Source organism: Drosophila biarmipes, chromosome 3R, assembly GCF_025231255.1.
Source record: "Drosophila biarmipes strain raj3 chromosome 3R, RU_DBia_V1.1, whole genome shotgun sequence".
NCBI lineage: Eukaryota > Metazoa > Arthropoda > Insecta > Diptera > Drosophilidae > Drosophila > Drosophila biarmipes.
In genome coordinates, this window is record NC_066616.1 from 14840459 (window position 1) to 14864362 (window position 23904).

The 23904-nt window shown below is 46.9% G+C and overlaps 9 protein-coding genes across 13 annotated transcripts; 6 read left to right on the forward strand and 3 right to left on the reverse strand.

Annotated features, from left to right (window-relative positions):
* Positions 1 to 682: 682 nt before the first annotated feature.
* Positions 683 to 1922, reverse strand: LOC108032056 (cytochrome c oxidase subunit 7A, mitochondrial). The gene is made up of 3 exons (XM_017105872.3): positions 1778 to 1922; positions 1278 to 1627; positions 683 to 841 (listed from the first exon to the last, which is right to left on the reverse strand). The coding sequence occupies exons 1-2, from the start codon at positions 1793 to 1795 to the stop codon at positions 1376 to 1378; spliced, it is 270 nt and encodes an 89-aa protein (XP_016961361.1). The 5' UTR covers positions 1796 to 1922; the 3' UTR covers positions 683 to 841; positions 1278 to 1375.
* An 8-nt stretch (positions 1923 to 1930) lies between these two features.
* On the forward strand, positions 1931 to 2738 carry LOC108032055 (ADP-ribosylation factor-like protein 2). Its single transcript, XM_017105871.2, has 3 exons — positions 1931 to 2112; positions 2168 to 2522; positions 2581 to 2738. Exons 1-3 carry the CDS (start codon positions 2048 to 2050, stop codon positions 2713 to 2715), a joined length of 555 nt encoding a protein of 184 aa, XP_016961360.1. The 5' UTR covers positions 1931 to 2047; the 3' UTR covers positions 2716 to 2738.
* On the reverse strand, positions 2736 to 4395 carry LOC108032054 (uncharacterized protein F21D5.5). Its single transcript, XM_017105870.3, has one exon. The coding sequence runs from the start codon at positions 4305 to 4307 to the stop codon at positions 2736 to 2738; it is 1572 nt and encodes a 523-aa protein (XP_016961359.1). The 5' UTR covers positions 4308 to 4395.
* Positions 4396 to 4475: 80 nt separating this feature from the next.
* Positions 4476 to 6008, reverse strand: LOC108031104 (uncharacterized protein F21D5.5). Its single transcript, XM_017104315.3, has one exon. The coding sequence runs from the start codon at positions 5951 to 5953 to the stop codon at positions 4631 to 4633; it is 1323 nt and encodes a 440-aa protein (XP_016959804.1). The 5' UTR covers positions 5954 to 6008; the 3' UTR covers positions 4476 to 4630.
* Positions 6009 to 6129: 121 nt separating this feature from the next.
* Positions 6130 to 6739, forward strand: LOC108031106 (cytochrome c oxidase subunit 7A1, mitochondrial). Its single transcript, XM_017104316.3, has 2 exons — positions 6130 to 6284; positions 6336 to 6739. The coding sequence occupies exons 1-2, from the start codon at positions 6258 to 6260 to the stop codon at positions 6618 to 6620; spliced, it is 312 nt and encodes a 103-aa protein (XP_016959805.1). The 5' UTR covers positions 6130 to 6257; the 3' UTR covers positions 6621 to 6739.
* Positions 6740 to 6859: 120 nt separating this feature from the next.
* Positions 6860 to 10009, forward strand: LOC108031825 (dipeptidyl peptidase 3). Of its 2 annotated transcripts, XM_017105558.3 has the most exons (4): positions 6860 to 6936; positions 7269 to 7489; positions 7556 to 7862; positions 8004 to 10009. In XM_017105558.3, the coding sequence occupies exons 2-4, from the start codon at positions 7326 to 7328 to the stop codon at positions 9897 to 9899; spliced, it is 2367 nt and encodes a 788-aa protein (XP_016961047.1). In that variant the 5' UTR covers positions 6860 to 6936; positions 7269 to 7325; the 3' UTR covers positions 9900 to 10009. The 2 variants fall into 2 exon arrangements, with proteins under 2 accessions (XP_016961047.1, XP_016961048.1); XM_017105559.3 differs by lacking the exon at positions 7269 to 7489 and having other exon boundaries at positions 6861 to 6936.
* Positions 10010 to 10077: 68 nt separating this feature from the next.
* On the forward strand, positions 10078 to 11946 carry LOC108031826 (meiosis-specific nuclear structural protein 1). 2 transcript variants are annotated; one of them, XM_050889194.1, is made up of 3 exons: positions 10078 to 10258; positions 10399 to 11245; positions 11303 to 11946. In XM_050889194.1, exons 2-3 carry the CDS (start codon positions 10511 to 10513, stop codon positions 11840 to 11842), a joined length of 1275 nt encoding a protein of 424 aa, XP_050745151.1. In that variant the 5' UTR covers positions 10078 to 10258; positions 10399 to 10510; the 3' UTR covers positions 11843 to 11946. The 2 variants fall into 2 exon arrangements, with proteins under 2 accessions (XP_050745151.1, XP_016961049.1); XM_017105560.3 differs by lacking the exon at positions 10078 to 10258 and having other exon boundaries at positions 10273 to 11245.
* A 361-nt stretch (positions 11947 to 12307) lies between these two features.
* Positions 12308 to 15354, forward strand: LOC108031901 (autophagy-related protein 13 homolog). The gene has a single exon (XM_017105669.3). The coding sequence runs from the start codon at positions 12626 to 12628 to the stop codon at positions 14198 to 14200; it is 1575 nt and encodes a 524-aa protein (XP_016961158.1). The 5' UTR covers positions 12308 to 12625; the 3' UTR covers positions 14201 to 15354.
* Positions 15355 to 20221: 4867 nt separating this feature from the next.
* Positions 20222 to 23812, forward strand: LOC108031738 (LIM and senescent cell antigen-like-containing domain protein 1). Of its 3 annotated transcripts, XM_017105431.2 has the most exons (7): positions 20248 to 20334; positions 20572 to 20685; positions 22056 to 22175; positions 22621 to 22926; positions 22981 to 23122; positions 23186 to 23444; positions 23509 to 23812. In XM_017105431.2, exons 2-7 carry the CDS (start codon positions 20672 to 20674, stop codon positions 23703 to 23705), a joined length of 1038 nt encoding a protein of 345 aa, XP_016960920.1. In that variant the 5' UTR covers positions 20248 to 20334; positions 20572 to 20671; the 3' UTR covers positions 23706 to 23812. The 3 variants fall into 3 exon arrangements, with proteins under 3 accessions (XP_016960921.1, XP_016960920.1, XP_016960919.1); XM_017105432.2 differs by lacking the exon at positions 20572 to 20685 and having other exon boundaries at positions 20222 to 20334; XM_017105430.3 differs by lacking the exons at positions 20248 to 20334; positions 20572 to 20685 and adding an exon at positions 21440 to 21990.
* Positions 23813 to 23904: the final 92 nt, after the last annotated feature.

The following is a 23904-nucleotide window of genomic DNA, read 5'->3' on the forward strand; positions in this document are numbered from 1 at the left end:
TAGCTATCCAAAACAGTGTGCCTGGTTCTGGTTTCGGATCCTTTTTGACCAAGTTACACCAGAGAAAATAAAAGAAATATATCAGTCTTTTGCCTTATAACTAGAGGTTCATTTTCCACCCAAAAATAATCTGTATTTTGAGTGAAACAAAAGTAATGGTCCAAAAATTAATTTGAATTGTGTACCCTGCAATCGAAATATTGTTTTTAAATAACAATATTTCAAAACCCACATTTTTGTGACGCACTGCGTTAACTCGACTGTGTGGAAAATGCAAGGGAAAATGCATAAACCGGCGGATGTTTTCTTAATTTTTAATGCTTTAGTTTTATTTAAGTGTTTATGGAGAAATAACTAATGAAATACGCCTTGAATTGCATATTCCGCCGCAGTCGGATATTAATAAACGGGCGGCGTGCATGGGCCTGTGCTTGTGTTAAAGCGCAACATGATTCGCTCGATTTAAAATGCATTTCCATGCCAATGGCAACGCGCCGAGTTGCCGCCCTTTGATTTATAAAGCAGGCCGTTTCCTTAGCCGATTCCCCAGTCTCGGCCGCCTATCCCAGATCTCTGCTCCATGCCGCCGCTGTTTGTTTACTTAATGTCAATGCAATTAAGGGGAAATACTTTTGGGCAAATATCTCATTGCCAGCGACCGTGCATTAAAACAAATAAGCAGTCTCGTTACTTTACAGCCAGTTCTCTTATATTTCCACGCTTTAAATGCTCTTGCGAATGTTCAGTTTACACATCAAGTCATAGCTATTCTAACACAAAACAACAAGCCAGGTTGTGGGTTGGGGTGTTCCATGTTGACTAGGTATTTGGGAGCAAAGATCTGGAAAATGAAAAAGAATTGGTTAGTCATATTCATCATTAAGTTGGTGTTTTCAATAGGATACAACAGATTTCAGTATTTCTACGTGTTTTATAGGCTATTTAAAACAAAACTGAGTTTAAACATTGGTGTAGAGAATAAATCCTTATCTTTCTTGAACAAGTGGCTTGCTCATACTTCAATTATTCTAGATATAGTTATCAAAACTAGGATTCTTTAAATATAATCTAATGTTTCAGATTTTTCTAAGCAAAGTTGATTTAAATATTCCAAAATAATCATTAATCACTTCTTTAATCGTTACTATATTAAAATCTAAAATTGGTATTACTTATGTATGATAAATTACTGAAATCACATGTATTTCTTAGCCATACTAAAATCAGATCTTTAAGAATAGCGAAAGGTTCATGGACTACGAGTCCCGGGAACTTACACAATCAAAACATTGAAATATAAGGAGACTACACTGAATCACGGATCTTGCGCGGGGTAAGGTGGCTTAGCTTAGGTGTCGGGACTCCGACTGCGACTTCACTCCTTCTTGGGAACACTCAGCTCCCAGAAGAGCTTGCCCATGCCGCCGATTCCGACGAGGGCGAGGGCCACGGTGAGGCGGTAGAGCACGTTGTCCACGGCGGATCCCTTCAGGAAGACGGGCTTGCCGTCCTTCTTCTGGAAATGGTCCTGCACCTTGCGGATCTCGAAGTATCCCTTCTCGATCTGCTCCTTGGGCACGGCGGTGGACCTGCGGCCGGCGGTAGTGGTGAAGCTACGGACAACAGCCTGCGGAGGAGTACCAAATGTGCGGTTAGTTCGGGGGCTTCAGGGAACTTACGTAATTGCACGGAGGTGGTACGGTCTATGGCGTTATGGAACTCGCTTTTCTTGTCCAGCGAGGAGTGATCACTATCATTATTTTCCCAATTTACTTACTCTCGACAGGTTCATCATCTTGCTTTGGTTTATTTTTAAGATTTAGCAAAAAGTGAACAGTTTTCTGGGCGAAAAATATCGGTCTCAAATATGACAGCTACAGCTGGAGGAACATCGATATTTTATCGATACATCGATAGACGACATCTCCAGCACTTTTTGGCATTCACCCGGAAATTATTATTTACTCGAATAAACAGAAATTTAAGCAGCTGCCTATTTAAGTGATAATTTATTATTCCATAGCTTTAAAAACCCACAGACGTTGCCATGGGCTTCCTGACAGTATTGAAAAAGATGCGGCAGAAGGAGAAGGAAATGCGCATATTGCTCCTGTGAGTTCTTTTATGTTTTAGAACAAAGCTTAGTAGTGATTCATGGTTTCCTTAGAGGTCTGGATAATGCCGGCAAGACCACGATCCTGAAGCGCTTCAATGGCGAGCCCATTGACACCATCTCACCCACCCTGGGTTTCAACATAAAAACCCTGGAGCACAATGGCTACACCCTCAACATGTGGGACGTGGGCGGCCAGAAATCCCTTCGTTCCTACTGGCGGAACTACTTTGAATGCACCGATGGTCTGGTTTGGGTGGTGGACAGTGCTGACAGGATGCGTCTGGAATCGTGCGGTCAGGAGCTGCAGGTCCTACTCCAAGAGGAGCGCCTGGCAGGAGCCACCCTCCTGGTTCTGTGCAACAAACAGGATCTTCCCGGAGCCCTCTCATCAAACGAAATAAAGGAGGTAGTCACTCATCACTTATTAGATTTAACAACATTTTTAATATGCTTTTTTTGTAAAGATACTTCATTTGGAGGAGATCACCACGCACCATTGGCTGGTGGCCGGAGTTAGCGCGGTGACCGGCGAGAAGCTGCTGAGTTCCATGGACTGGTTGATAGACGACATAGCCAAACGCATTTTCACTTTGGATTAAATACAACCTATCTTACTTCCTTACTTCTCCAACAAGTACATTTTGTATAGTTTCTTCTGCTTTTCGTCGGCGAACTCCGGCTTGAAGTTCACTTTGTGAATCGATTTGAATCCCTCGTCTAGAGCTGGCTCCTGGTACTTTTTCTTCATCATGTTAAAGACCATGTCCTTGATCTTGGAGTGCGTGGAGTCTGACAACTCTCTGAAGGCGATGTTGTGCTTCACTTGGGCCACGGGCACATTCATCACAAGACAGCGGCAGGGAATCTTCATTTCGCTAGCAAGCTGCAGGAATTTCTTGCGAGAGGCCGCGTCCACATTGGTGTTGTCCACCACACAGGATTGCCCGGCTTCCAAGAAGCGTTTGCAAGCAGTTAGGCAGTTTTGAGTGCTTCCCAAGGTGTCTGCATTGACGCTCTTGTAGCCACGCGATTTGAGGAAGGACGCACAGAAGTGGCTCTTCCCGGATCCCGGCAGACCGACCATTATGATCATTTCACAGGGGTGGTCCTCGAAGGTCAGGTCATCTGGGTCAAGCAAAGCCACCTCTCCCTGGAAGGTAGTGGGTTCGAAGTCCGGCTTGTTCCACTGCTCGACTCGCTTGCTCAGGAAGTGAACCTCGGGCGTGTAGAAAGACAGTCCAATGTTGGCGGCGAAGAGTCTGTCTGCGAGGGAGTGATCCTTGCGCTGCTTGGTGGCTCCCTTTCCCGTCTCCGGTCTTCCGGCTGCATCGCCCACATAGAAACAGCGATCTTCCTGGATCTCTACACCCTCATTCATTTCTGTCTTCAAGTGATGCCACATTCCTGTTAGCGGTTTGCGGTAGAGTCCATCACCTATGGCTATGAACACTTGGATGGGAACTCCAAGTTTGGCCACAATTTGCTTGACCTTAACCTTGAAGTCATCTAGGCTGATTTTCCCGCGCGCAATCCCTCCTTGGTTGGTGAAGAAACAGATCTTGAACCCGTCCTTGTGGAGACTCTTTAGTTTCTCCGGCACCTCGGGGAATATGATCTGCCAGTCGTCAGTATTTTTAGGAAAAACTAGTCCAGACTTAGTTTTGATGATGGTTCCGTCCATATCATAGCCGGCTATCTTCTCGGAGGCTGTCACCCCAGCGCTGGTGAAGATAACCAGTTTACCATTGGCGACCGAGTCCCATCTCTCGGAATTCTCGGAAACCGATGACGATAAGGACGGGGCAGCGGCTTCCTCCTTTTCATCCGACGGGGGAGGACTGAAAACCACCTCGAAAGGATGCCTGCCGTAGACGATCTCCACCAGATCTCCGTGCTTTAGCTCACATTCCGAGTGCTGCATCACCATCAGACCATTGACGCCGCAGGGATTGACTCCCAGGACCTTGAGCGCAACCACGGCCTTCTTCAGATCAACTTGCAGTTGGATTTGTCGCTTGGAGCACTTGGAGTCCCGGATCCCAGTTTCCCGGCTGCGTCCCACGAAGTTCTCGCCAGCGCTTAGGTGTATTGCATGGTGCTCCGGTTCCTTGGGCTTCAGGGTGCAGATCCTCACGGCCACTTCCTTGCTGGCTTTTCCCACGGAGCGATTTAGATATTTAGCCATGGACATCTTGCGGTTTCCAATTGAAAAGCATTGTTTGGGTCGGCAAACAGTATGGTTTTTGCGCGTTATAGTGTGACCTTATAGGATTTAGAAAATTAGGTACTCTGCCATTCCCACAAAACACATAATTATTAATACTAAAATTTGAACCTCCCAGTTTTCCAATAAAAACAATTTTTTTTTAAAACATACATTCGAGATTAATTTACTTCCATAATCTTTTTTGAGGTATTCCTTAGGAGATTTAGAGTTTTTATAGAGTACCCATCCTACTCCAAGCGTATGATAATATGAGTGTACAATGTACTTATGCTCACTTTGGCTTAAGTCTAACTTTTCTTACTTGCTATCTTCTCCAGCAAGTACATTTTGTACAGCTTTTCCAGATGCTCGTCCGCAAACTTTGGCTTAAAGTTCACCTTGTGAATGGATTTGAATCCCTCGTCTAGAGTTGGCTCCTGGTAGTTTTTCTGCATCCTCTTAAAGACCGCGCTCCTAACTCCGGAGTGGTGCAAGTCTGACAGCTCTCGGAAGGCTAGGTTGTGCTTCAGTTGAGCCTCGGGCACATTCATCACAAGACATCGACAAGGAACCTTCATTTCGCTAGCCAGCTGCAGGAATTCCTGGCGGGTTGCCACATCTATATTAGCGCTGTCCACCACACAGGACTGTCCTGATTGAAGGAATCCCTTCAAGGCAATCAGGGAGCTTCGGGTGTTTGCACTCACAATCTTGTAGCCGCGCGACTGGAAAAAGGTGTCACACAAGTGACTTTTTCCAGAACCAGGCAATCCCACTATAATGATCATTTCACAGGGGTGGTCCTCGAAGGTCAGGTCATCTGGGTCAAGTAGAGCCACCTCGCCCTGGAAGGTGGTGGGATCGAAGTCCGGCTTGTTCCACTGCTCCACTGGCTCGTTCAGGAAATGAACTTCTGGAGTGTAGAAGGTGAGTCCAATGTTCGCCGCAAACAGTCTGTCTGCTAGGGAGTGGTCCTCCCGCCGCTTGTTGGCTCCCTTTCCCGTCTCCGGTCTTCCGGCTGCATCGCCCACAAAGAAACAGAGATCTTCCCGAATCCTGACACCCGCATTCATGTTGGTCTTCAGGTACTGCCACATTCCTGTCAACGGTTTTCGGTAGTATCCATCGCCGATGGCTATGAAAACTTGGATGGGCAACCCTAGTTCATTCACGATATCCTGGACCTTCACTTTAAAGTCATCTAGCTCTATTTCCCCGCGAGCTATGCCGCGCTGATTGGTGAAGAAACAGACCTTGAACCCATTCCTATGGAGACTTTTCAATTTCTCTGGCACTTCGGGGAATATAATCTGCCAGTCATAAGTATCATCGGGGAAATCCCAGCCAGATTTCGTTTTGATGATGGTGCCGTCCATATCGTAGCCGGCTATTTTCTCAGAGGCCGCTACCCCAGCGCTGGTGAAGATTGCCAGTTTGCCATTGGCAGCAATGTCCCATATATCAGAAGATTCTGGAATCACCGATGACGTGCCTGAGGAAGTGGCTTCTTCCCTATCATCCGATGGGGGATGACTAAAGACCACTTCGAAAGGATGCCTGCCCTGGCCTATCTCCTCCAGATCCTTGCCGTTCTTTTCCACGGATATCTTCGGGTACTTAGCCATGGACATCGTGCAGGTTTTAATTAAAAAACATGGCCTTTGCTTTTTGCGAATTTATGCAAATTGGCGTGAAGTGTTATGCCTTCTAATTTGGGAATCAGTTCAAGAGGAAAACTGCCATTCCCACAGAATGTGATACCGTTGTGAATGGAAGTGGCGGTTTATAAACATTTAAATATCAGGGAGTTCAAAAAATAGGAATCTAAGAAGGCCTCTTACACATTGTTAAACTAGACATCATCATTTGATATTCCTTTATTCTAAGACAGACAAAATTTATACAAAATAGTAATTAAAGTACCACCAGTCCTAAATGCAGAGAAACTGTCTCTCATTGCGCGTAAGTAAATCAACCATAAATAAATAATTAATATAAATATATTTTGTTTAGCCCCTCCTGCGGGGAGCTGGTGAATTAGGATTATTTGGAGCACCTCATCGTCTATTTCGAAATTCGGCTGCCTTTAAATATGCAGCTGCCGCAGCAAAGACAGCTCCTGGAAAACTTCCTCCGAAGATGGCCAAGCTGCGACAGCGATTCCAGGCGGACAACGATCTGCCGATTTTCCTCAAAGGCGGCAGTATGGACAACATCTTGTACAGGCTAACCTGGGTGCTCTGTTTCCTAGGATTAGCTGGCGACTTGTGGCTGTGGGCTGGCTATATCATTGCCTAAGGAGCAATTTAATACTATAGTGTTTAAAAATATTTTCTGCACACCTAACACTATAATTTAACTTGTTTGATTTCTGTACATAATTAAACGGCGAGAAATTAGAGCAATATTTATATTAATGTGCAAAATGTGTTATAATAAAACGTTATTTGAAATTTCAAAATAAACCGCCCTTTTTGCCATTCTCTTGTCGGCGGAAACCATGCCCAAAATTAGGTTATTTTTAAATTGAATTCCTAGAGCAGCTGGTAATACTGCTTGCACAACTTGCAATTTTGTCGGCATTTTCTTTATTGCATTTTTCTCACTTTAAAAGGTAAGTAAGCACGAAATTGTATTTTTACTACGTCCACCAGATAAAACTGGATTGCCTGACGGGTTTTTGTTTGTTCTGCGCTGACTAACCACGTAGTTCTTGAGACATCCACATTTTTCCGTGTGGTCTGAAAGTTCCCCACATTTTCGGGCTCCATTTTGGCCACAGTTTTGTTTTCTTTATTCTTTTGGTTAAAATCCCGCTTAACTGCCACATCTGCAGATTCGTGGACTGGCCAAAGATAGAATTGCATCCATCATCAAGTTTTCATGTGCTTTCCAAACTGTTTTGGCTTTTCTCCCAAATTAAAGTAGCCTTTTCGCATTTTCCAGTTGAGAGCGACAAGTAATGTAAAGTCTTCGTTAGCAAAGTTTCGAAAATTCCCAGTAATGTTTTGGCTCAGAGGGCTACAGAGATCCCGGCAGCAACTGAACAGGCTCTGCCAGTTCCGTAGTCGTCTAAATTACGGGAGCACTCCCAGTATCCGCTCAGTCCAACCGCCAAGCTCCGTCGCCAGAAGCTCGGGGTTGTGTAGCTCCCTCGTACGTTACAGGTACTTCATGGGGTCTATCTTATCGTCAGATGTCTAATGTACCCTGCTATCTTGGTATCTTTCCAGCTGCAGCGCCAATCTTCCCCAACCCGCTGAGATGGCCAGTAAGACCGCCCACTTCGTCCTGCCCAACACGCAGCCCATCGCCGATCTGGACTGCAAGAGTGCCTTCGAGAATCTTACCGAGAAGGAGAAGCTCTATGCCCACCACTTCAGCCAGGCCTCCTGGGACGGCGGCCTCATCGCCCTGATCCAGTCCAGTCCGGAGGCGCCACTCATATTCTCCCTGCTGCACCGCATCTTCCTGGCCGAGAAAATTCCCGCACTGAGGGAAAAGGCCCTGAAGGCGGGAGTATCCGAGGATGAGTTTACGGTAAGAAGGAGATTGTCCAGTTGATCTCATACAATCCTCGAAGCTTTCTCCTAGTATTCCGTATTACTAGGATGTTTCTTCGTAACACGTTCGAAAATTTACAAACATTTTACTTATGTTTTTTCCCAACTTAATCAATAGGGCTTTCTGGTCTACGCCTGCGGTGTGTTCGCCAACGCGGGCAACTACAAGGGCATGGGCGACAGCAAGATCGTGCCCAATCTGTCCGAGAAACAGTTCGAGGCCATCGTCAAAGCCTCCGCTGCCTACGTCGATGAGCCTCGCGTGGGCAAGATCTTCGACAAGGTCAAGGATCTGATCTATGCTCTGGAGTCCCGCAACGAGATCCTGGGTTTTGCCCCCGATGGAATCACCACCTATTGGTCGGACAACTGCACCAAGGAGGACTCGGAGATCGTAAACTCTTGGCTGACCTCGAAACGCATCGAACCCTACATGTGCCGCACCTTCAAGGTGGTCGAAAATGGTCAAACCATCTACGACGTCAAGCTGGGCTCCGTGGCGGAGTCGTCGCAGGACGGTATCACACTGCCGCTGGAGGAGTACAAGGGCAACCAGTTCCGGGTGACCCGCGGCGACTACCAAAAGCTGCTGCAGCGCGTCAACCAGCATCTGCTGGAGGCCCAAAAGTACGCGGCTAACGAAAACGAGTCCAAGATGATCGAGCACTACGTTCGATCCTTCGAGCAGGGCTCGCTGGCCGAGCACAAGAACGGATCGCGTTGGTGGATCAAGGACAAGGGACCGGTCATTGAGACCTACATTGGCTTCATCGAGACGTACAGAGATCCCGCTGGAGGTCGGGCCGAGTTCGAGGGCTTCGTGGCCATGGTGAACAAGGAGAGCTCGGCCAAGTTCTCCGAGCTAGTGAATCGCGCGGAGAAGCTGATTGAGTACCTGCCCTGGACGGAGCCGTACGAGAAGGACTCCTACCTTAAGCCAGACTTCACCTCTCTGGATGTGCTCACCTTCGCGGGCAGCGGAGTGCCAGCGGGCATCAACATCCCGAACTACGACGAAATCCGGCAGGATGAGGGCTTCAAGAACGTCTCGCTGGGCAATGTGCTGGCCAATATTAACCGCAAGGACCCCATTCCCTTCCTCTCCGAGGAAGATCAGACCCTGATGAAGGAGTACAAGGTGAAGGCTTTCGAGGTGCAGGTCGGTCTGCACGAACTTCTGGGCCACGGCAGTGGCAAGCTGTTCCGCATCGACGAGAACGGCGTGTACAACTTTGACAAGGAGAACACCAAGAACCTGGTCACCGGCGAACCCATCTCGAAGTGGTATCTGCCCGGAGAAACCTACGACACCAAGTTCGGCGCCATTGGCTCCTCGTACGAGGAGTGCCGCGCCGAGGCCGTGGGCCTGTATCTCTCCCTGCAGCGTGATATCCTGGAGATTTTCGGCTTCAAGGACAAGGCGGAGCAGGACAACATAATTTACGTCAACTGGCTGAGTCTCATCTGGAACGGCATGGGCGTGGCTCTGGAAATGTTCAACCCGAAGTCCAAGCTCTGGCTGCAAGCACACTCCCGCGCCCGCTTCGTGATCATGAAGGTTTTGCTGGAGGCAGGCGAGGGCCTCGTCAAGGTCGAGGAAACGGAGGGCGGCAAGAACCTTCTGCTGACGGTGGACCGCACCAAGATCGATACCGTGGGCAGGAAGGCGCTGGGCGATTTCCTGACCAAGCTGCAGGTGTACAAATCGACGGCCGATATCGAGGCGGCCTCCAAGATGTACGAACACTACTCGCAGGTGAACGAGAGCGGCTCGCACCCGTGGGCCAAGTGGCGGGACATCTGCCTGGCGCACAAGAAGCCGCGCATGATCCTCGTCCAGGCCAACACGGCGATCGGCAAGGACCAGAAGGTGCAGCTGAAGACCTACGAGCCCAGCCACGAGGGCTACATCCAGTCGTGGGTGGAGCGCTATCCCACCACCGAGATCGACGACCTGCTGGAGAACATCGTGGAGAAGGACAAGAAGTACTTCCCGACTGCCTTCAGCAACTGAGAACATCGCATTTAACATTTTCGCCTTTATTTCGAACACAACTTGTTAGCTATAATTTGGAGAAATTTTATAGTGGTCATCTAATGACAAAGATTAAATTTTAATTTAAAGTGCTTAGTTTTTATTTGAGCTCTATAAAGGCGTATTTTTTGAAAGTCTTTTATCGTTATGGGGATTTTCGTAGTGAATGGCAAAAAGATCAGCATTGCCATTCACAGAGAAAGTAAGCAAGGACCTGTTTAAAAATATTAATAATATTTAATTTGCGATTAAGATTGTATTTGCGACCTCAATTAGTTCAAGATAAGATTAATTATGGACCAATGAAGCTTTGAAAACATAATATCAACATAAAGATAGTAAATATAGTTAAATATTTAACTTTGAGTAGCCCGTCAAAACAATTGTAATGTTTATTTAATTTTATTTCTTGTTTCCATTCGACTTCTTGTATTTCTGTTTGGACCGTCGTAACCTTAACCACCATGGCAACCACTAGAAGTCGTGGTAACCCAAAGGACTCTGGTATTTTCAACATTGGCGAAGCGCAGTTCAAGGTGCCGCAGTCCGTGCGCGTGGAACACGACTTCTACAGCTCCCGGCTGTTCCAGATGATGCAGCACGACCTGGAGAAGGTGAACCGCAGCCAGGAGCTCTCCAAGGAGAACCCCATGACCCGCGATTTCGTTGAGAAGGAAGCAATGACGCAGGAAATGAAGGCGCTGAAGCACGCGGAGTTTGTGGAGAAGAAGCGTCGCCAGCAATTGCGGCGGGACTGCGAGGAGCTGCGAAACTTGGCGGAACAACTGCGTCTGGCAGCCATCTCAAAGGAGCTGGCCGAGAGCCTGGAGGAGAGGAACCGCCAGCGCCAACTGTCCGTGAAGGTAGAGGCCCGGGAAATGGCCGAGGAGCGATGTCTAGTGGAGGCCAAGCAACGCGAGAAAGAGGCCGCTCTCAAGGAGGAACAGCGCCGCCTGAGGGAGTCCTTGGCAGAACAAATCGAGGAGAACCGCCGGCGGCGCCAGCAGGAGCACGCCCAGGTGATGAACGACCGGGAGCTCAGTCAGCTGAGGCAGAAGCAGATTCAGGAGGAGGACCGCGCCCAGCAGCTGGAGGCGGAGCAAAAGAAGCTGCAGAAGCGACAGGACATGCTGCAGTCCATCAAGGAGAACCAGGAGCACAGGGAGTGGCAGCGGGCCCAGAACAACTACGAACTGGGCGATCTCATCAAGAAGCAGACGGAAATTGATCGCAGAAAACGCGAGCTGGAGGAGGAACGCCAGGAGATGCAGCGCAAGAAGCAGGAGATCAGTATACGGCTGGGTCAGCAAGTCCTGGAAATGGAGGTGGGTCTTATAGCTCTTAGGATGCAATCCATAATTAACTTTGAAATATTCTTGCAGAACAAGAAACGCCAACGGGACAACCTGCTGTTGGATCTGCTGGAGGCGGAGTACACGGCCAAGAGTGACGAGCGCTTCCGCCAGCAGATGCAGCAGGAACAGATATCGCGCCGGCGCACCAGGGAGGAGCTGGATCGCTATCGCCAGGAGGTGGAGCTACGCAAGATGGCCCAGATGCAGCTTAAGCGGGCCGAGATGGCCACGCGCCAGCAGGAGGCACCGGATATGAGTCACCAGGAGGCGGAGAAGCAGCTGGAGGAGTACCGTCGTCGCAGGGACCACGGAGCCACCTTGCTGGCCATGATAGAGGACAACCAGCGTAAGCGCGCGGAGGCCACCGCTGAAAGCGTGCAGTACTTTGATGCGAAGGCCAAGGCTGATGCCGAGCAGCAGGAGCGCATCAAGCGGGAGCGCCTGGCCATGCTGGGCCAGGTTCCTGCCTCCGTGCTCCGGTATCTGCCCAAGCATGTTCTCACCTCTACAGATCGCGAGCATTTCTGCCGGGAGGAACAACAGACGACGGGCGGTGGCGACTCTTAGACTCGTTAAGGAAGTGGTAATTCAAGACGATCACGTTTATTAATAATGCGGACCACCTTGACATCCCAAAATAAAAAATTTCAAAAGGCGCGCCAATTTGCGTACGTGACGTGTATCATTAAGGCAGTTGGCGTTGCCAGACTGCTAGTAATCGTTATCGATAAGAGCTCGTATTTACGTTTTATGTTAACAAAAATATACTAAAAATAGTAAGGCTGCAGCGGTGGAGCGGTTCTGTTAAAGTTAACATTTAAGTAATTGGTGTGTGGTAAATTGACAACTTGAAAAGAAATTGGCAGAATTAAGGTGGAAGCCTGCAAGGAAATCGTAATAGTGCTCAGGAACCGAAGAGAAACCGCTAACAGCGCGCCAGAGCTTGAGAGAATCAGGCGCTAGTGCATGTTATTTTCGGTATATTTGGGAAAAGCAATCTGGTATTTAAGGTATTTCTCCACCTAACTTATCGATAACTCGCCGCGGTCACACCGAGTGCTGACGCTGATTTTTTTACCTTTAACGAAAATAGTGGGAGTGATCTTGCGTACAAACAATAACACGGAATCGAGTGAAAGGGCGTTGCACAAATGACAGTGTTTTGGCAGAATGCCCGGGCAAGTTTCGACTACGTCTAGCAGTGCCTAGAAAGCCAAGTGCGCGACGCAAGGCAAGCAAATCGCGAAGCGAACACAAAACGCGGAAATAGAAAAGTGAAAAAACGTCCAAACGCAGACGGGCGAACTTTGGACACAGACAATTGCAAACACAAAGAAAAAAACAGAGGAAATGTCGGCGCAGCGCCTGAATGCCGCTGAGCGGGACCTGGAGAAGTTCGTCAAGTTCCTGGTCCTGAAGTCCACCCAGGTGGTGGTGCAGTCCCGACTGGGCGAGAAGATGCAGACGCAGTGCAACCCACTGGCGGGCAGCGACTGGTTCAACATCGTCGTGCAGGACCATCCGGAGGTCCAGGACGAGACCAAGCGGGCCCTGAACCTGAAAACGGGGGAGAGCATCCTGCAGCGCCTGCCGTTGTGTGTGGAAATCTCCCTGAAAACCGCCGAGGGCGACCAGATGGTCCTCGAAGTGTGGTCCCTGGACCTGATCCCACCCCAGAACGGCTCGTCCCCGGCCAGCAACGATCTGAACGCCGAGGGCCAGACCCTGAAGGCAGCCCACGCCATCTACAACCGCATGGGCATCATGCTCAAGTCCCTCATCTCCCTGACCCGCACCACGCCCGCCTACAAGCTCTCTCGCCGCCAGTGCCCCGACTCGTACGGCATCTTTTACAGGATCTACGTGGACAGGCCGCAGGTCCACACGCTGGGCGAGGGCCACAAGAACGTGAAGATCGGCCAGCTTAGCACCATTGTGGGATCGCTGGTCATGTCAGTGGCCTACCGCACCAAGTTGACCATTTCGCCCACGGCCGCGCAGGCCGAGAGCAACACCATCATGCTGAAATCGGATCACTTTAGGCCCGCCACGGATGCCAGCTCGCCAGGTAACCAGCACCAACTCCAGAATGGCACTGCTGTGGCCAAGAAGCTCGGCTTGGGCGGCCTCAATCCCAACCAGGGCTCGGCCGATCGACGCTATATTGACATAGAGAAGCCCCTGCGTCCCGGTGCCTTCGCAGACATGGGCAAGCTAAAGCAGTACACAGAGGATGACTTCGTGCTGCCGGAAACACCGCCCTTCGAGTGGCTTCTACGGGGTCGCGGCTCTGTGGAGTCCCTCAACCGCCTGGATAACAACACAGCCCCCAGTGTGCTCAGCAGCAACAACAACAATAACCCACAGGACAGTAAATTCAACCCGATCAGCAATCTCAACAACAACTCGACGGGATTCAAGAGTTTTGAGAAAAACTCTGGGAACTCGGTGTCGCCCATCAAGAGCCTGCTGATCCCGGCCAGCGCCACAGCCACGTACCGCCACCATTCGGAACCGGCGCTACAACCGCCGCCCGATGACGATAACCTGCTGAAGGAGCTGCACTTTCCCTTCGCCTCGCCCACCTCGCATGTCAACGATCTGGCCAAGTTCTACAGGGAGTGCTATCATGCCCCGCCGCTCAAGGGTCTCAACGAACTGCAGGCAGAGATCTCCTCGATTTCCTCGACCCCGCCCGCCTCCAGTGCATCCAGTGGCGGAGGAGTAGCTTGTGGACCAACGGCAGCGGCCACTGCGATTGCCACTAGTGCCGCCGATGCCAGCGCCATGGACGACCTGTCCAGGCAGCTGGAGCAGTTCGAGACCTCGCTGGAGGACTACGACAAGCTGGTCTCGCAGTTCGGACTCACGGGCTCCTCGTCGACGGGCAGCCGCAGCAGTGGCGGCCTCCAGATGAGCAACTGAGTGGAATTGTGCCCCTAGAAGTGTCATTAGTTAGTGCTTATTTATAAAGGGGCGGTTCATATGCAGAGATGAAAGGATAAACAGAAAAATCAAGGAAAATATTAGGAGAACAGCTTGGGAAAGTTAAGGTCTAAGGTTCAATTGGTCTTGTGAGGTCTAAAAAGTGGGTCAGGAAAATAGGCCGTGTCAAGGAATGTACTTTTGTTAAGTATTTGGTTTAATTATTGGGGGTAAAACTACCACTATCACCACCCACTTTCTTATCAGCCCAGAAATACTTATTACTCAAGTATCTAGTTTTTCACGCAACTTTTCAAGATAAAATCGAGTCTTAGACCTAAAGTTTCCCATGGGCTCTCGCCTGAAATTGCCCAAAGATTGTCGCCTAAAAAATGGGCCCGCCCCACTATTTATATATGCCATTGTGTTAAGCTGAGTTGATAGGCTGCTATTTGATATTACCCTCTATGTAAATACTATATATATAGGCTTTTGTAGGCTCTAAGTCCGAGTAAATTGTACATAGGAGCAGAGGGCTCATGTCACGTTTCAAAGTTTCCGATGCAGCAGTTTAGACCCCAGACGCAAATACATAAAAAGAGAGCCACAGGCATGTGCATATGGGCGGCTATGTGGCCCGTGCATATGGCAGTAAGTTGGGCGTACTCGTCGCTTGTTTGTTTGTTTGTTTCTTTGTTCAAGTGCCTTTCGCCTGCTTGTAAGTGAAAAAATCGTGTATGTACATAAATAACTATAGATAACAGCAATTAATCAGAAAGCCAAAAGGTTTGTTTTCGTTGTAAGTGAGCAGAAAAGCCAGCTGGCCGATGGAAAACGAACTTTTCGATCTATGCAAATGCATAGGCACTAATCGAAAGAGCGAAACTAATCGAAAGACTTGAAGCATAACGAAGTATATCTATCCTAACTTAGTTGGTACTGACAGGAAGTCGAGGAGAACAGCTAGTGTCTTCTTTTGTCTCTAATCGTTGGTCGCTGTTGCTTATTTATTTGGTTTGAAGTTGCAAATTTGCCCACATATGAGAATAGAAATTCGAGTATACATTAAACTTACGCTAAACCATAGAGTGATAAGACGATTTATACATATAAACAATGAATAAAAGCAATTGTTAATCAAGACACTAATCAAAGTGTTTACTTCTGCGGACAGAGGCGTGTCGCATCTCGATTGCACATATAGTGTGGAGAGTGCCCTATAGTTACCCTTGCCAAAAGGGGTTTATGTTGGATCGTTCTCCGCATCCCACCTCCCGCGGGCCCGAGGTCATGTGACTAACCTGTACGAGGAGCGAGATAAACAGGGCTTGCTGGGCACTCCCCCCGAAGGGTTTTTCCACCGCCTAAAACTGGTTATGGTTTGTTTTCATTTTGCATACCCACTTTATCGGTCTGCCTGGCGTTCTATCACCCAATCGGGCATTGTATAATATGCGTCAGAGGCGAGAGTGTTGCGCTACACCTGACTACCTGGGTATCTGGCGGTTTGTTGTGGTCGTCGGCGTTATCAATTAACATGCGATTAGTATTCCCGATCTGCCGGCAGCTGGCGACTCTCCCAGAGGCGTATAGTATATCTCTCGGGGGCAATCTAGCAATCTACGGGCACCATGTTTTCGCGCACTCCGGGGAGCTTGCAGTTTTTCGCAGTTCAGCTGCCATTCCACGGCGAATCAACGTCACCATGGCAACGGCAACGACACCGCGGAGGCTAAATAGTTTTATTTTTAACTAAGCACATATACGAACCCATGAGTTTACTACTGTTTTGCCTTTTGCCAGCTATCTGCTGCTGCTTTGCTTTGTGCCCGATTCTTTCTTTCGAGTGCTAATGACATTGTCATGGTGCAAAACACTTGGACAGCTGTACCCGCTTTGGGCTGCCTTTACGTGAGTGGGTGGGCTGAGGAGTATCTGGGAGGGATGGGGCTCCCGAACATCAACTCTTTACTGATAAATGTACGCAATCAAGTGGTCAGAAGTCAAGCAAACAGGTTATGCTAATTTATTCTAGTTAAAGGGGGCTGGCAGTATCTTACTTCACGTTTACATCACACATCTCCCTCTGACGTATTTCGGAAATAAAAACAAGTGTCTTCACGAATAAGCTTTCTTGCCGCTAATCATATTTATCATATCATTTATCATGTCATCGAAATATCCAACTTGTTCTTCGATGTCTAATTTGATAGTACTAATAAAGTGTTGAAAAAATGGCATTGGAAAAATGTTTAAGGTCTTAAAAATCATTTGTTTTATAGTAAATTTCAAGGTTACTTCAAAATGGATTCACTTTAGTACTGTAATTAAATAAAATAAACCATATTACATTAAAAGTTTTTATGTATGTTGTAATATACCTCAAATATAAACTGGTACTATTAGCAAATTTTAAATATATTTTTGATAATATCAGATTTATTTTCAGCTTAGCAACAGTTGGGAATGTTCTTGACCAAATTTCTGTCACTTTACATTTCAAGATATTTCTGGGTGGACTGGCGTATCAAAAATATTTGCTGGAATATGTGTAGACTAGATTGGTCCACTTTAAATTCGAATCAAAAATGCTGTCAGCTTTGAAGATCACCGTAGATCTAGATTCTGGGGCTATAGAGATTGTGCTGCTGCCTCCAAAAATAGACCCTAGGCGGCGGAATTGTCTAGACCACGGGCGGCTCCCAGTAAGACTGTGCCCGGTAATGAACTTTGTAGTGGGCTCGAAAGATACAACTTGACGATCGCCCCTTGGCGACAACAGGTCGCCGGCCCGCACTGGTGTGCGGACCCCTCGAAAGCCCAAATGCACACAGATTTTCGGTTTTAATTGCCCCACTGTTCGCCGTGCGCCTTTGTTTGCGGCCCGCTGTTGCCAAGCGCCGAGCTGGTGACGCGTTGCCAACAATTGAATGTATTTATTTGCCTTTTGGCTGCGGCCTGCAAATGAAATGCAAACTTTGGCAGGCGGGAAAATGGCTTTCGAACGTCTCCTACTCGGTTTTACTCGCTTTTTCGCCTGCCGGTGCCAACGCTCCAAATACGCTGCCCACGGGAACCGGATTGCAGTCGCTCCGCCGGTTTTCCCCTTTTCCGGCGCCCACGCACATCCAATTGAATTATTCACAGTCTGGCCTCGGAAAAACAGTCTCTACAGTGCTCTACGAAAATATAAAATCTTCAAACTGCCAAAACAAGTATTGAAAACCACATAATTTGGCTTAAAATCCTTGAGAAGACTTATCAAAAATTAAAAATAGCAAAAATATTCAAATTTTATAGTTTATCTTGGTTTTGACCAGTTTCGTACTTCTTAACCAACTAAAGTTAAGATCTGTTAAAATGGATTACTATATTTTTTAAAATAGCTCAAATGAGGTAACCTTTTTATGTTTTCCCCAAGTGCTTCGGGTTATGGAGGTCAGACTGTATCTTCTTGGGGCAGCGGAATTTTTTGATTGTATTCACGTGCCGAGGTAAACCGTTTCGGTGCAGGCAAAGTCCCCCGTGAGGTGGATTTCAGTTTCTGTTTCGAAATTGCTTGATAAGCTCGCCCGAGCCGTAACGATACACGGCAATGGCGATAAGACAGGGCCCAAATGCAATGCGGACGCGGTCAGCGCTGTAATTGCGTTTTTATGCAATGCGACCGCATACTTGGAATTTTTATGTCCAGCTGGCCGTCGACAGAAAAGATGAATGGACGAGCTTGGAAGCTCGGGCTGCGAGCTTTCCATGCAGCTGCAGTGGGTCTGGAGCTGCAGGAGAAACCCACGTTGGCGCAGGGGCGTGGTCGCAGAGCCCACAACCCCCTCCTCCTGGGGCATAATAGATTTGAAAAATATCTCAGTTCTATTTACAATCTTTTCGATTAAACCTAAATTGCTTAGCTAGTTGCAGATATGGCAAACGCTTCCCCTTCAGATTACAAAATCGTAGAGAGGTGATTACAAACCTCTTATAGAAATAGTAATCCCTTGTTGCTATCAGTTTCCTGGCAATATTAAAATACATCAAAATAGATTTGTTGTCTTGAATAGATCGCAATGATATTTACTTAGTAGTACCTAAGACAATGGAATTTTTTAATCATTACTATCAGTACAGGCTTTATGAAAACAACATCGCTTTGAGGAACCCCTTCGTAACAAAACCAACCTGCTCCTCTGCAAGCCCCAGCACTAGTTGTCCATCTGGTTTGCCGGCTTTGGGAGCCAGCTGCAATAACAGAGAGCATAATTGAACTTATTTTTAGACACCCACTGCAACTGCGTCTGCATCCGCCGCAGCTCGCCACATTCCGCACCGACTTCCATCTGTCTCGGCGGTAACATGTTGCTCATACGCCCGAGTCACAGGGCGGGTTCGGGGGCCTGTGGCAGGGGGCTTGCCTTGGCGAATTTTCGGTAAACAACAGCATAAAATCATGCGTAATAAACTTACAGCTGGGCGTTGCTACGTGCCGAAAGTCTCGCAGGTCCCCGGTCTCGGTTTCCAGGTTCCACGGCGACCGGCCCACAGCCCACAGCCCACCCCCTTTCCAGCCATGTGACAGAGGGCACGGAAAGAAAAAGTGTTCTCACGCGATTTTATGATCTATTAATGATCATATTTATTTATTACTTACCAAACATATTCCTTAAAATTGGCTAAAACTAATTTTCATATTAAAACTATTATCAAGTTTATAAAATATTATAGAAAAATTCATATAATAATGTAATAGGGGAGGGATTCGAACCCCTTATTTTTTTAAAGAACATTACCTATTCCATCTTATGTATTTGGGAGTTTAGAACCAGTTTGTGCGTCCAATTATTTGCATACCAAGCTGTTATAATTAATAAATAAAATATTTGCTCTATATGGGGCTGCCTATTTTCCAGTGTTTGGTGTGGATGGCATTGCTGACGAGTGGATGCCATCTTGTTCTTGGGGCGGTTGTTTGTCGGCCCTCTCGCTCGCACGCCCTGCGGCCTTGCGGCCGGCCACCTTGTTTGTTTTTGTTATGCTGGAAAAAACTCATTTAATAATAACAAATAAAGGCGGCTGACAAAGAGCGAGTCTGATAAACAAAGAGCGCTGATCGATCCGCCTGGCAGCCCGTTTTAACGGGACAGCGCTCCATAAAACCGAGCGATGCAAATAAAGCAAATCCGAAACTGCAGCTGGGGCTTTATCTCCTTTGCCACTGCGGAAGTCGGCGAGGGGTGTTACGAAAATATGACCCTCACACCCGCAAGGCGGAAGTTTGGCGCAAACAGTCGTTCGGGGAACAATTAAAGCAAACAAATAATGCATCCACAGTCATGTACACAGGGGAATAGTAGCATTCAGTACTCAAAGACATTAAAAAGGTAATAAAAGTAATCCCAACAAAATATTTTCTGGGAATAACTTCAACTTGAAGGTAAACTAATGCAAAACTTAATTTCACAATGACAGTTAAAAATAGTTTTGACAGATAAAATAAATGTTATTCTTAGCAATACTAGATTTGATAGTAGTCTTATCTGCCCTGGTTGAAAATGATTGATAATAGGGTACTTCCAAGCCCAATTACATTGTTTTTCCCATAAACCTCGATACCTTGCAAGAAAATCAATCAAATTCAATGTCAAAGGGGTTTCCTGCTACTTGCTTGCAGTTGAAATTAACATGCGAGCAGAGCTTGTTTATAAACAAATAGTACGTGTACCTAGAGCTTGCATGAGGCATGCTGATAAGACGGCGTTACGAAACCTTTTCACGAGAAGAACAGCGGTTGGCCAGCGGCTGATAAGAAGGTGACACAAAGAAGCAAGAATGCCGCAAAGTGATAAGCCTGGCGCCGCAAAACTTGAAATTCTCTAGCAAATGTTTTTCGGTAACTTAAACTAATTGCATAGAGTGGGCTAGATAATCAGTTTTGAATTGGCGCCCAAAGGTGGGCTATCGATTGATTTTACAGGGCTACCTAAAGCGAAAACTGATAACGCTATCGATAGGCAGGTGGCTGGTGGTATTTTTTAGTGTCAAAATAAAGTTGGTTTTCCTCTTCCACGGAAGCTGTTAATTAAATGAAGTTAAATTAATTGCCCAGCGCAGTGGCTATAACACAAAGGGCTTCTCAGCAGGTAAAGAGGCCTCAGTGAGAGAGAAAACGTTCGAAGTGTAAAATTTGCCAATGAAATGGGTGAAATTCCCGAGTTTTGCCTATTTTGGCAAGACCTGTTGTTGTTTTTGTGCTGCGCCAGTGATGCGCAGCTGCTCTGCTCGGCTGGAAATCAACCGGATCTGGCTAGGAAACCGCCCAAGTGACACTGCCGAAAGCCAGAAGAAACAGATTGATCATTTTCTATATGTTTTTGCAGTGTTTCGCTCGCCGTGATCTGAAAAAGTCGCAGACCAGGTGCAACAGGTGCCAGTCGCAAGTGAAAGCCAGTCGAAAAAGAAAAGAAAACCCCGCTCAGAATGCCGCCCGTGCAGTAAGCAGAGTGTTCCGCCCCACTTTCCCAACGGCCTTGGCTTAAATACGCCCACTTATTGCATCATTTGGCAGTCCGAAAATCATCCTTACCATTTGCCCAAATTCGCACTTGCTAATCACTGGAAAAAGTAACTATTCCAGGCCAGCAACGCCGATCATTCCATGCCCTCATCCAGTCTTAACCCTCTGCAAGCCATGCGGGCGCTTGGGACCCCTGTGGAATGCAATTTTCCTGCCAGATGTTTACTCCATCGATGACGTCATGGCCACATTCAAATTTATTTTTAAACGCCGCCACTCGAGCGCCTGTGTGTGTGTGTGTTTGTTGTTTACCATTTGTTTGTCTGTGCTCGTTGATGATGAGTGGGCCGCCTTTGTGTTGGCGGCAAAACCAAATCGAATTCGATGTTGGAGCATTTCTAACCCCTTTTTAGGGGCCCGGGAATGTTCATTGATTGGTTCAGTGAGGGGTCAATGCTACTTTTGCCCAACTACTCTAAATATATGAATGAATCTTTTGATCTTATGCATATGAGTTTAGTTTTTGAAGAGAGATTACTCGCAACTTATGCTAAAATCTGCTTTCTGATTAGTAACTCGTAACTTTTAATTGTATTACACAAATTTATGATAAAATGAGCTTGACAACAAACTAAATTATTGGAGTTAATAATTTAAACATTACTACAAATTTATCATATGATATGTGTATGTCATATCCTCTTTATTTTGAATTATTCCAATTATTATTCCATTACTGAAATATTACAATTTTAAAGAAGTACTTTTATAATTATGAAACCTTCCATATAAGGAACTGGTGATGAATCATTTCATTGCCTTGCACTGCCTCTTGAATTATAATTAAACATAAGATAGTAGATCTTAACTGCAGAAAATGAGATTGCCAAAAACAATCACTTTATTTTATAAATATCTGGAGTTCAGACTCGAAGCTTCAGACTATCAGTTAGCTATGTTCGTATCTTCTTATATGTGCCCTGCATTCTACCTGCTCAGAAATGATATCTTACCCATCACCGAAGTCATCACATCCGCACCGTTTAACGCTTCTTATCCAACTGACATGCGACACTCGCTGTGACGAAAGCTACAGGTCCCAAGGAATGCGAGAAAGCTTTCGGGCTATGCATTCGACTGAAATATGATTCAGCCATCGTCAACAGAGGCCGGCAGAGCGATAACTCTCATTGTTTTGTCCAGTTTCTCGCCTCACGCCCTGCCCTTAGGTTGTGTTCCTTCGCGCTTAAGCTATAACCATGATGTACTCCAAGGCTGAAGTGTAATAGCCTCCAAAATAGCACAATATTACCACCACCTAATCCCGATCTTGTCCTGAATTTGCAGAGTCCAGGCAGCAAACATGTCGCTCAGTGCAATGCATTGCACGCGATGCGCCGATGGATTCGAACCCACCGAGAAGATCGTCAACTCCAATGGAGAACTCTGGCACACACAGTGCTTTGTGTAAGTAGAAGCTACATATATAAATTCAGAAATTTAATTGAATTCATTCAGATTCTAAATATCCTTTTATGAATAATTCTGAAAAAAAATCTCACTTAAAAAATGTTAATTCAAGAAATTTGTTTAATTAGTAATAAGATAGAGCATCTAAATATTGTCGCCAACGAACTTTGCATAATATTAAAAGGTTTTGCATTTAAATAAGACACTATTAAGTCCTTTTAAAACGTTGTTAAAAATGTTTATTGTTTCGCAAATGAAGTCAGCATGTGATGAGTGTTCATCAACCCAGCTCAAAAATACTTTATGATTTATAAAAGCTGCTTATTTATATGCGTACCATATCATACTAGTGTTTTTTCTTTCCATTTTTTTTTTTAATTTCTACAGATTGCTTTCTTAAATAATTCCCAACTTTATTACTCATTTCAAAAATAATTTGCAGATGTGCCCAGTGCTTCCGACCCTTCCAGGATGGCATATTCTACGAGTTCGAGGGCCGCAAGTACTGCGAACGCGACTTCCAGGTGCTTTTCGCACCCTGCTGCAACAAGTGCGGCGAGTTCGTCATCGGACGGGTCATCAAGGCCATGTCCGCCAGTTGGCATCCGCAGTGCTTCCGCTGCCAGTTGTGCGCCAAGGAGCTGGCCGACTGCGGGTTCATCAAGAACCAGAACCGCGCTCTGTGCCACGAGTGCAATGCCAAGGTGAAGGCAGAGATCACCGGCCGCTATGTATGCCAAAAATGCCAGTAAGCTATGATACCTTTCAAGTGGAACACTTAGCTAATTTCTCTCCTTTCTAGTGGGCTCATCGACGAGGAGCCTTTGAGATTCCGAGGCGAAGTGTACCACGGCTATCACTTCAGTTGCACGGCCTGCGGCACCGAACTGGACTCCACGGCTCGAGAGGTCAAGAGCCGACCAGGATTAGCAGCAAACGATATGGTGGATAGAATATAAAACGCCAAACAATGAAATGATAATAATCTCGTCCCTTTTCCCGAACAGAATGAACTGTATTGTCTGCGCTGCCATGATAAAATGGGCATTCCCATTTGTGGCGCCTGTCGCCGGCCGATTGAGGAGCGAGTGGTCACGGCGCTGGGGAAGCACTGGCATGTGGAGCACTTCGTGTGCGCCAAGTGCGAGAAGCCCTTCCTGGGCCACCGGCACTACGAGAAGCGAGGATTGGCCTACTGCGAGACGCACTATCACCAGCTCTTTGGCAACCTGTGCTTCGTTTGCAACCAGGTCATTGGAGGCGATGGTAGATAAACTAAATCAGCAAACGAATGAGCGTTTCTAATCAAAATATTTTATTATACAAACAGTTTTTACTGCCCTGAACAAGGCCTGGTGCGTGCACCACTTTGCGTGCTCCGTGTGCGACACAAAGATGACACAGAAGTCCAAGTTCTACGAGTACGACGAGAAGCCGGTTTGCAAAAAGTGCTATGAGCGATTCCCCAACGAGCTGCGGCGTCGCCTGCGCACCGCCCACGAGCTGACAATGAAAAAGAACGTCTAAACGTCTGAAACCGTGCCTTGAATCCACACCAAACCGTGCCTATGTTGTAGAACCGCTTTCTCAACCATTTTTAACATTCGAGAAACTAAAAACGAACTAAAACCTTTTGTGCATGTCTTTTCAATCTGTTGTAACCCTGTTGTGTGTAATTTCGATTGTGAAAACCGCGAACCAACGGCAGCTATAGCTAGGGAACATA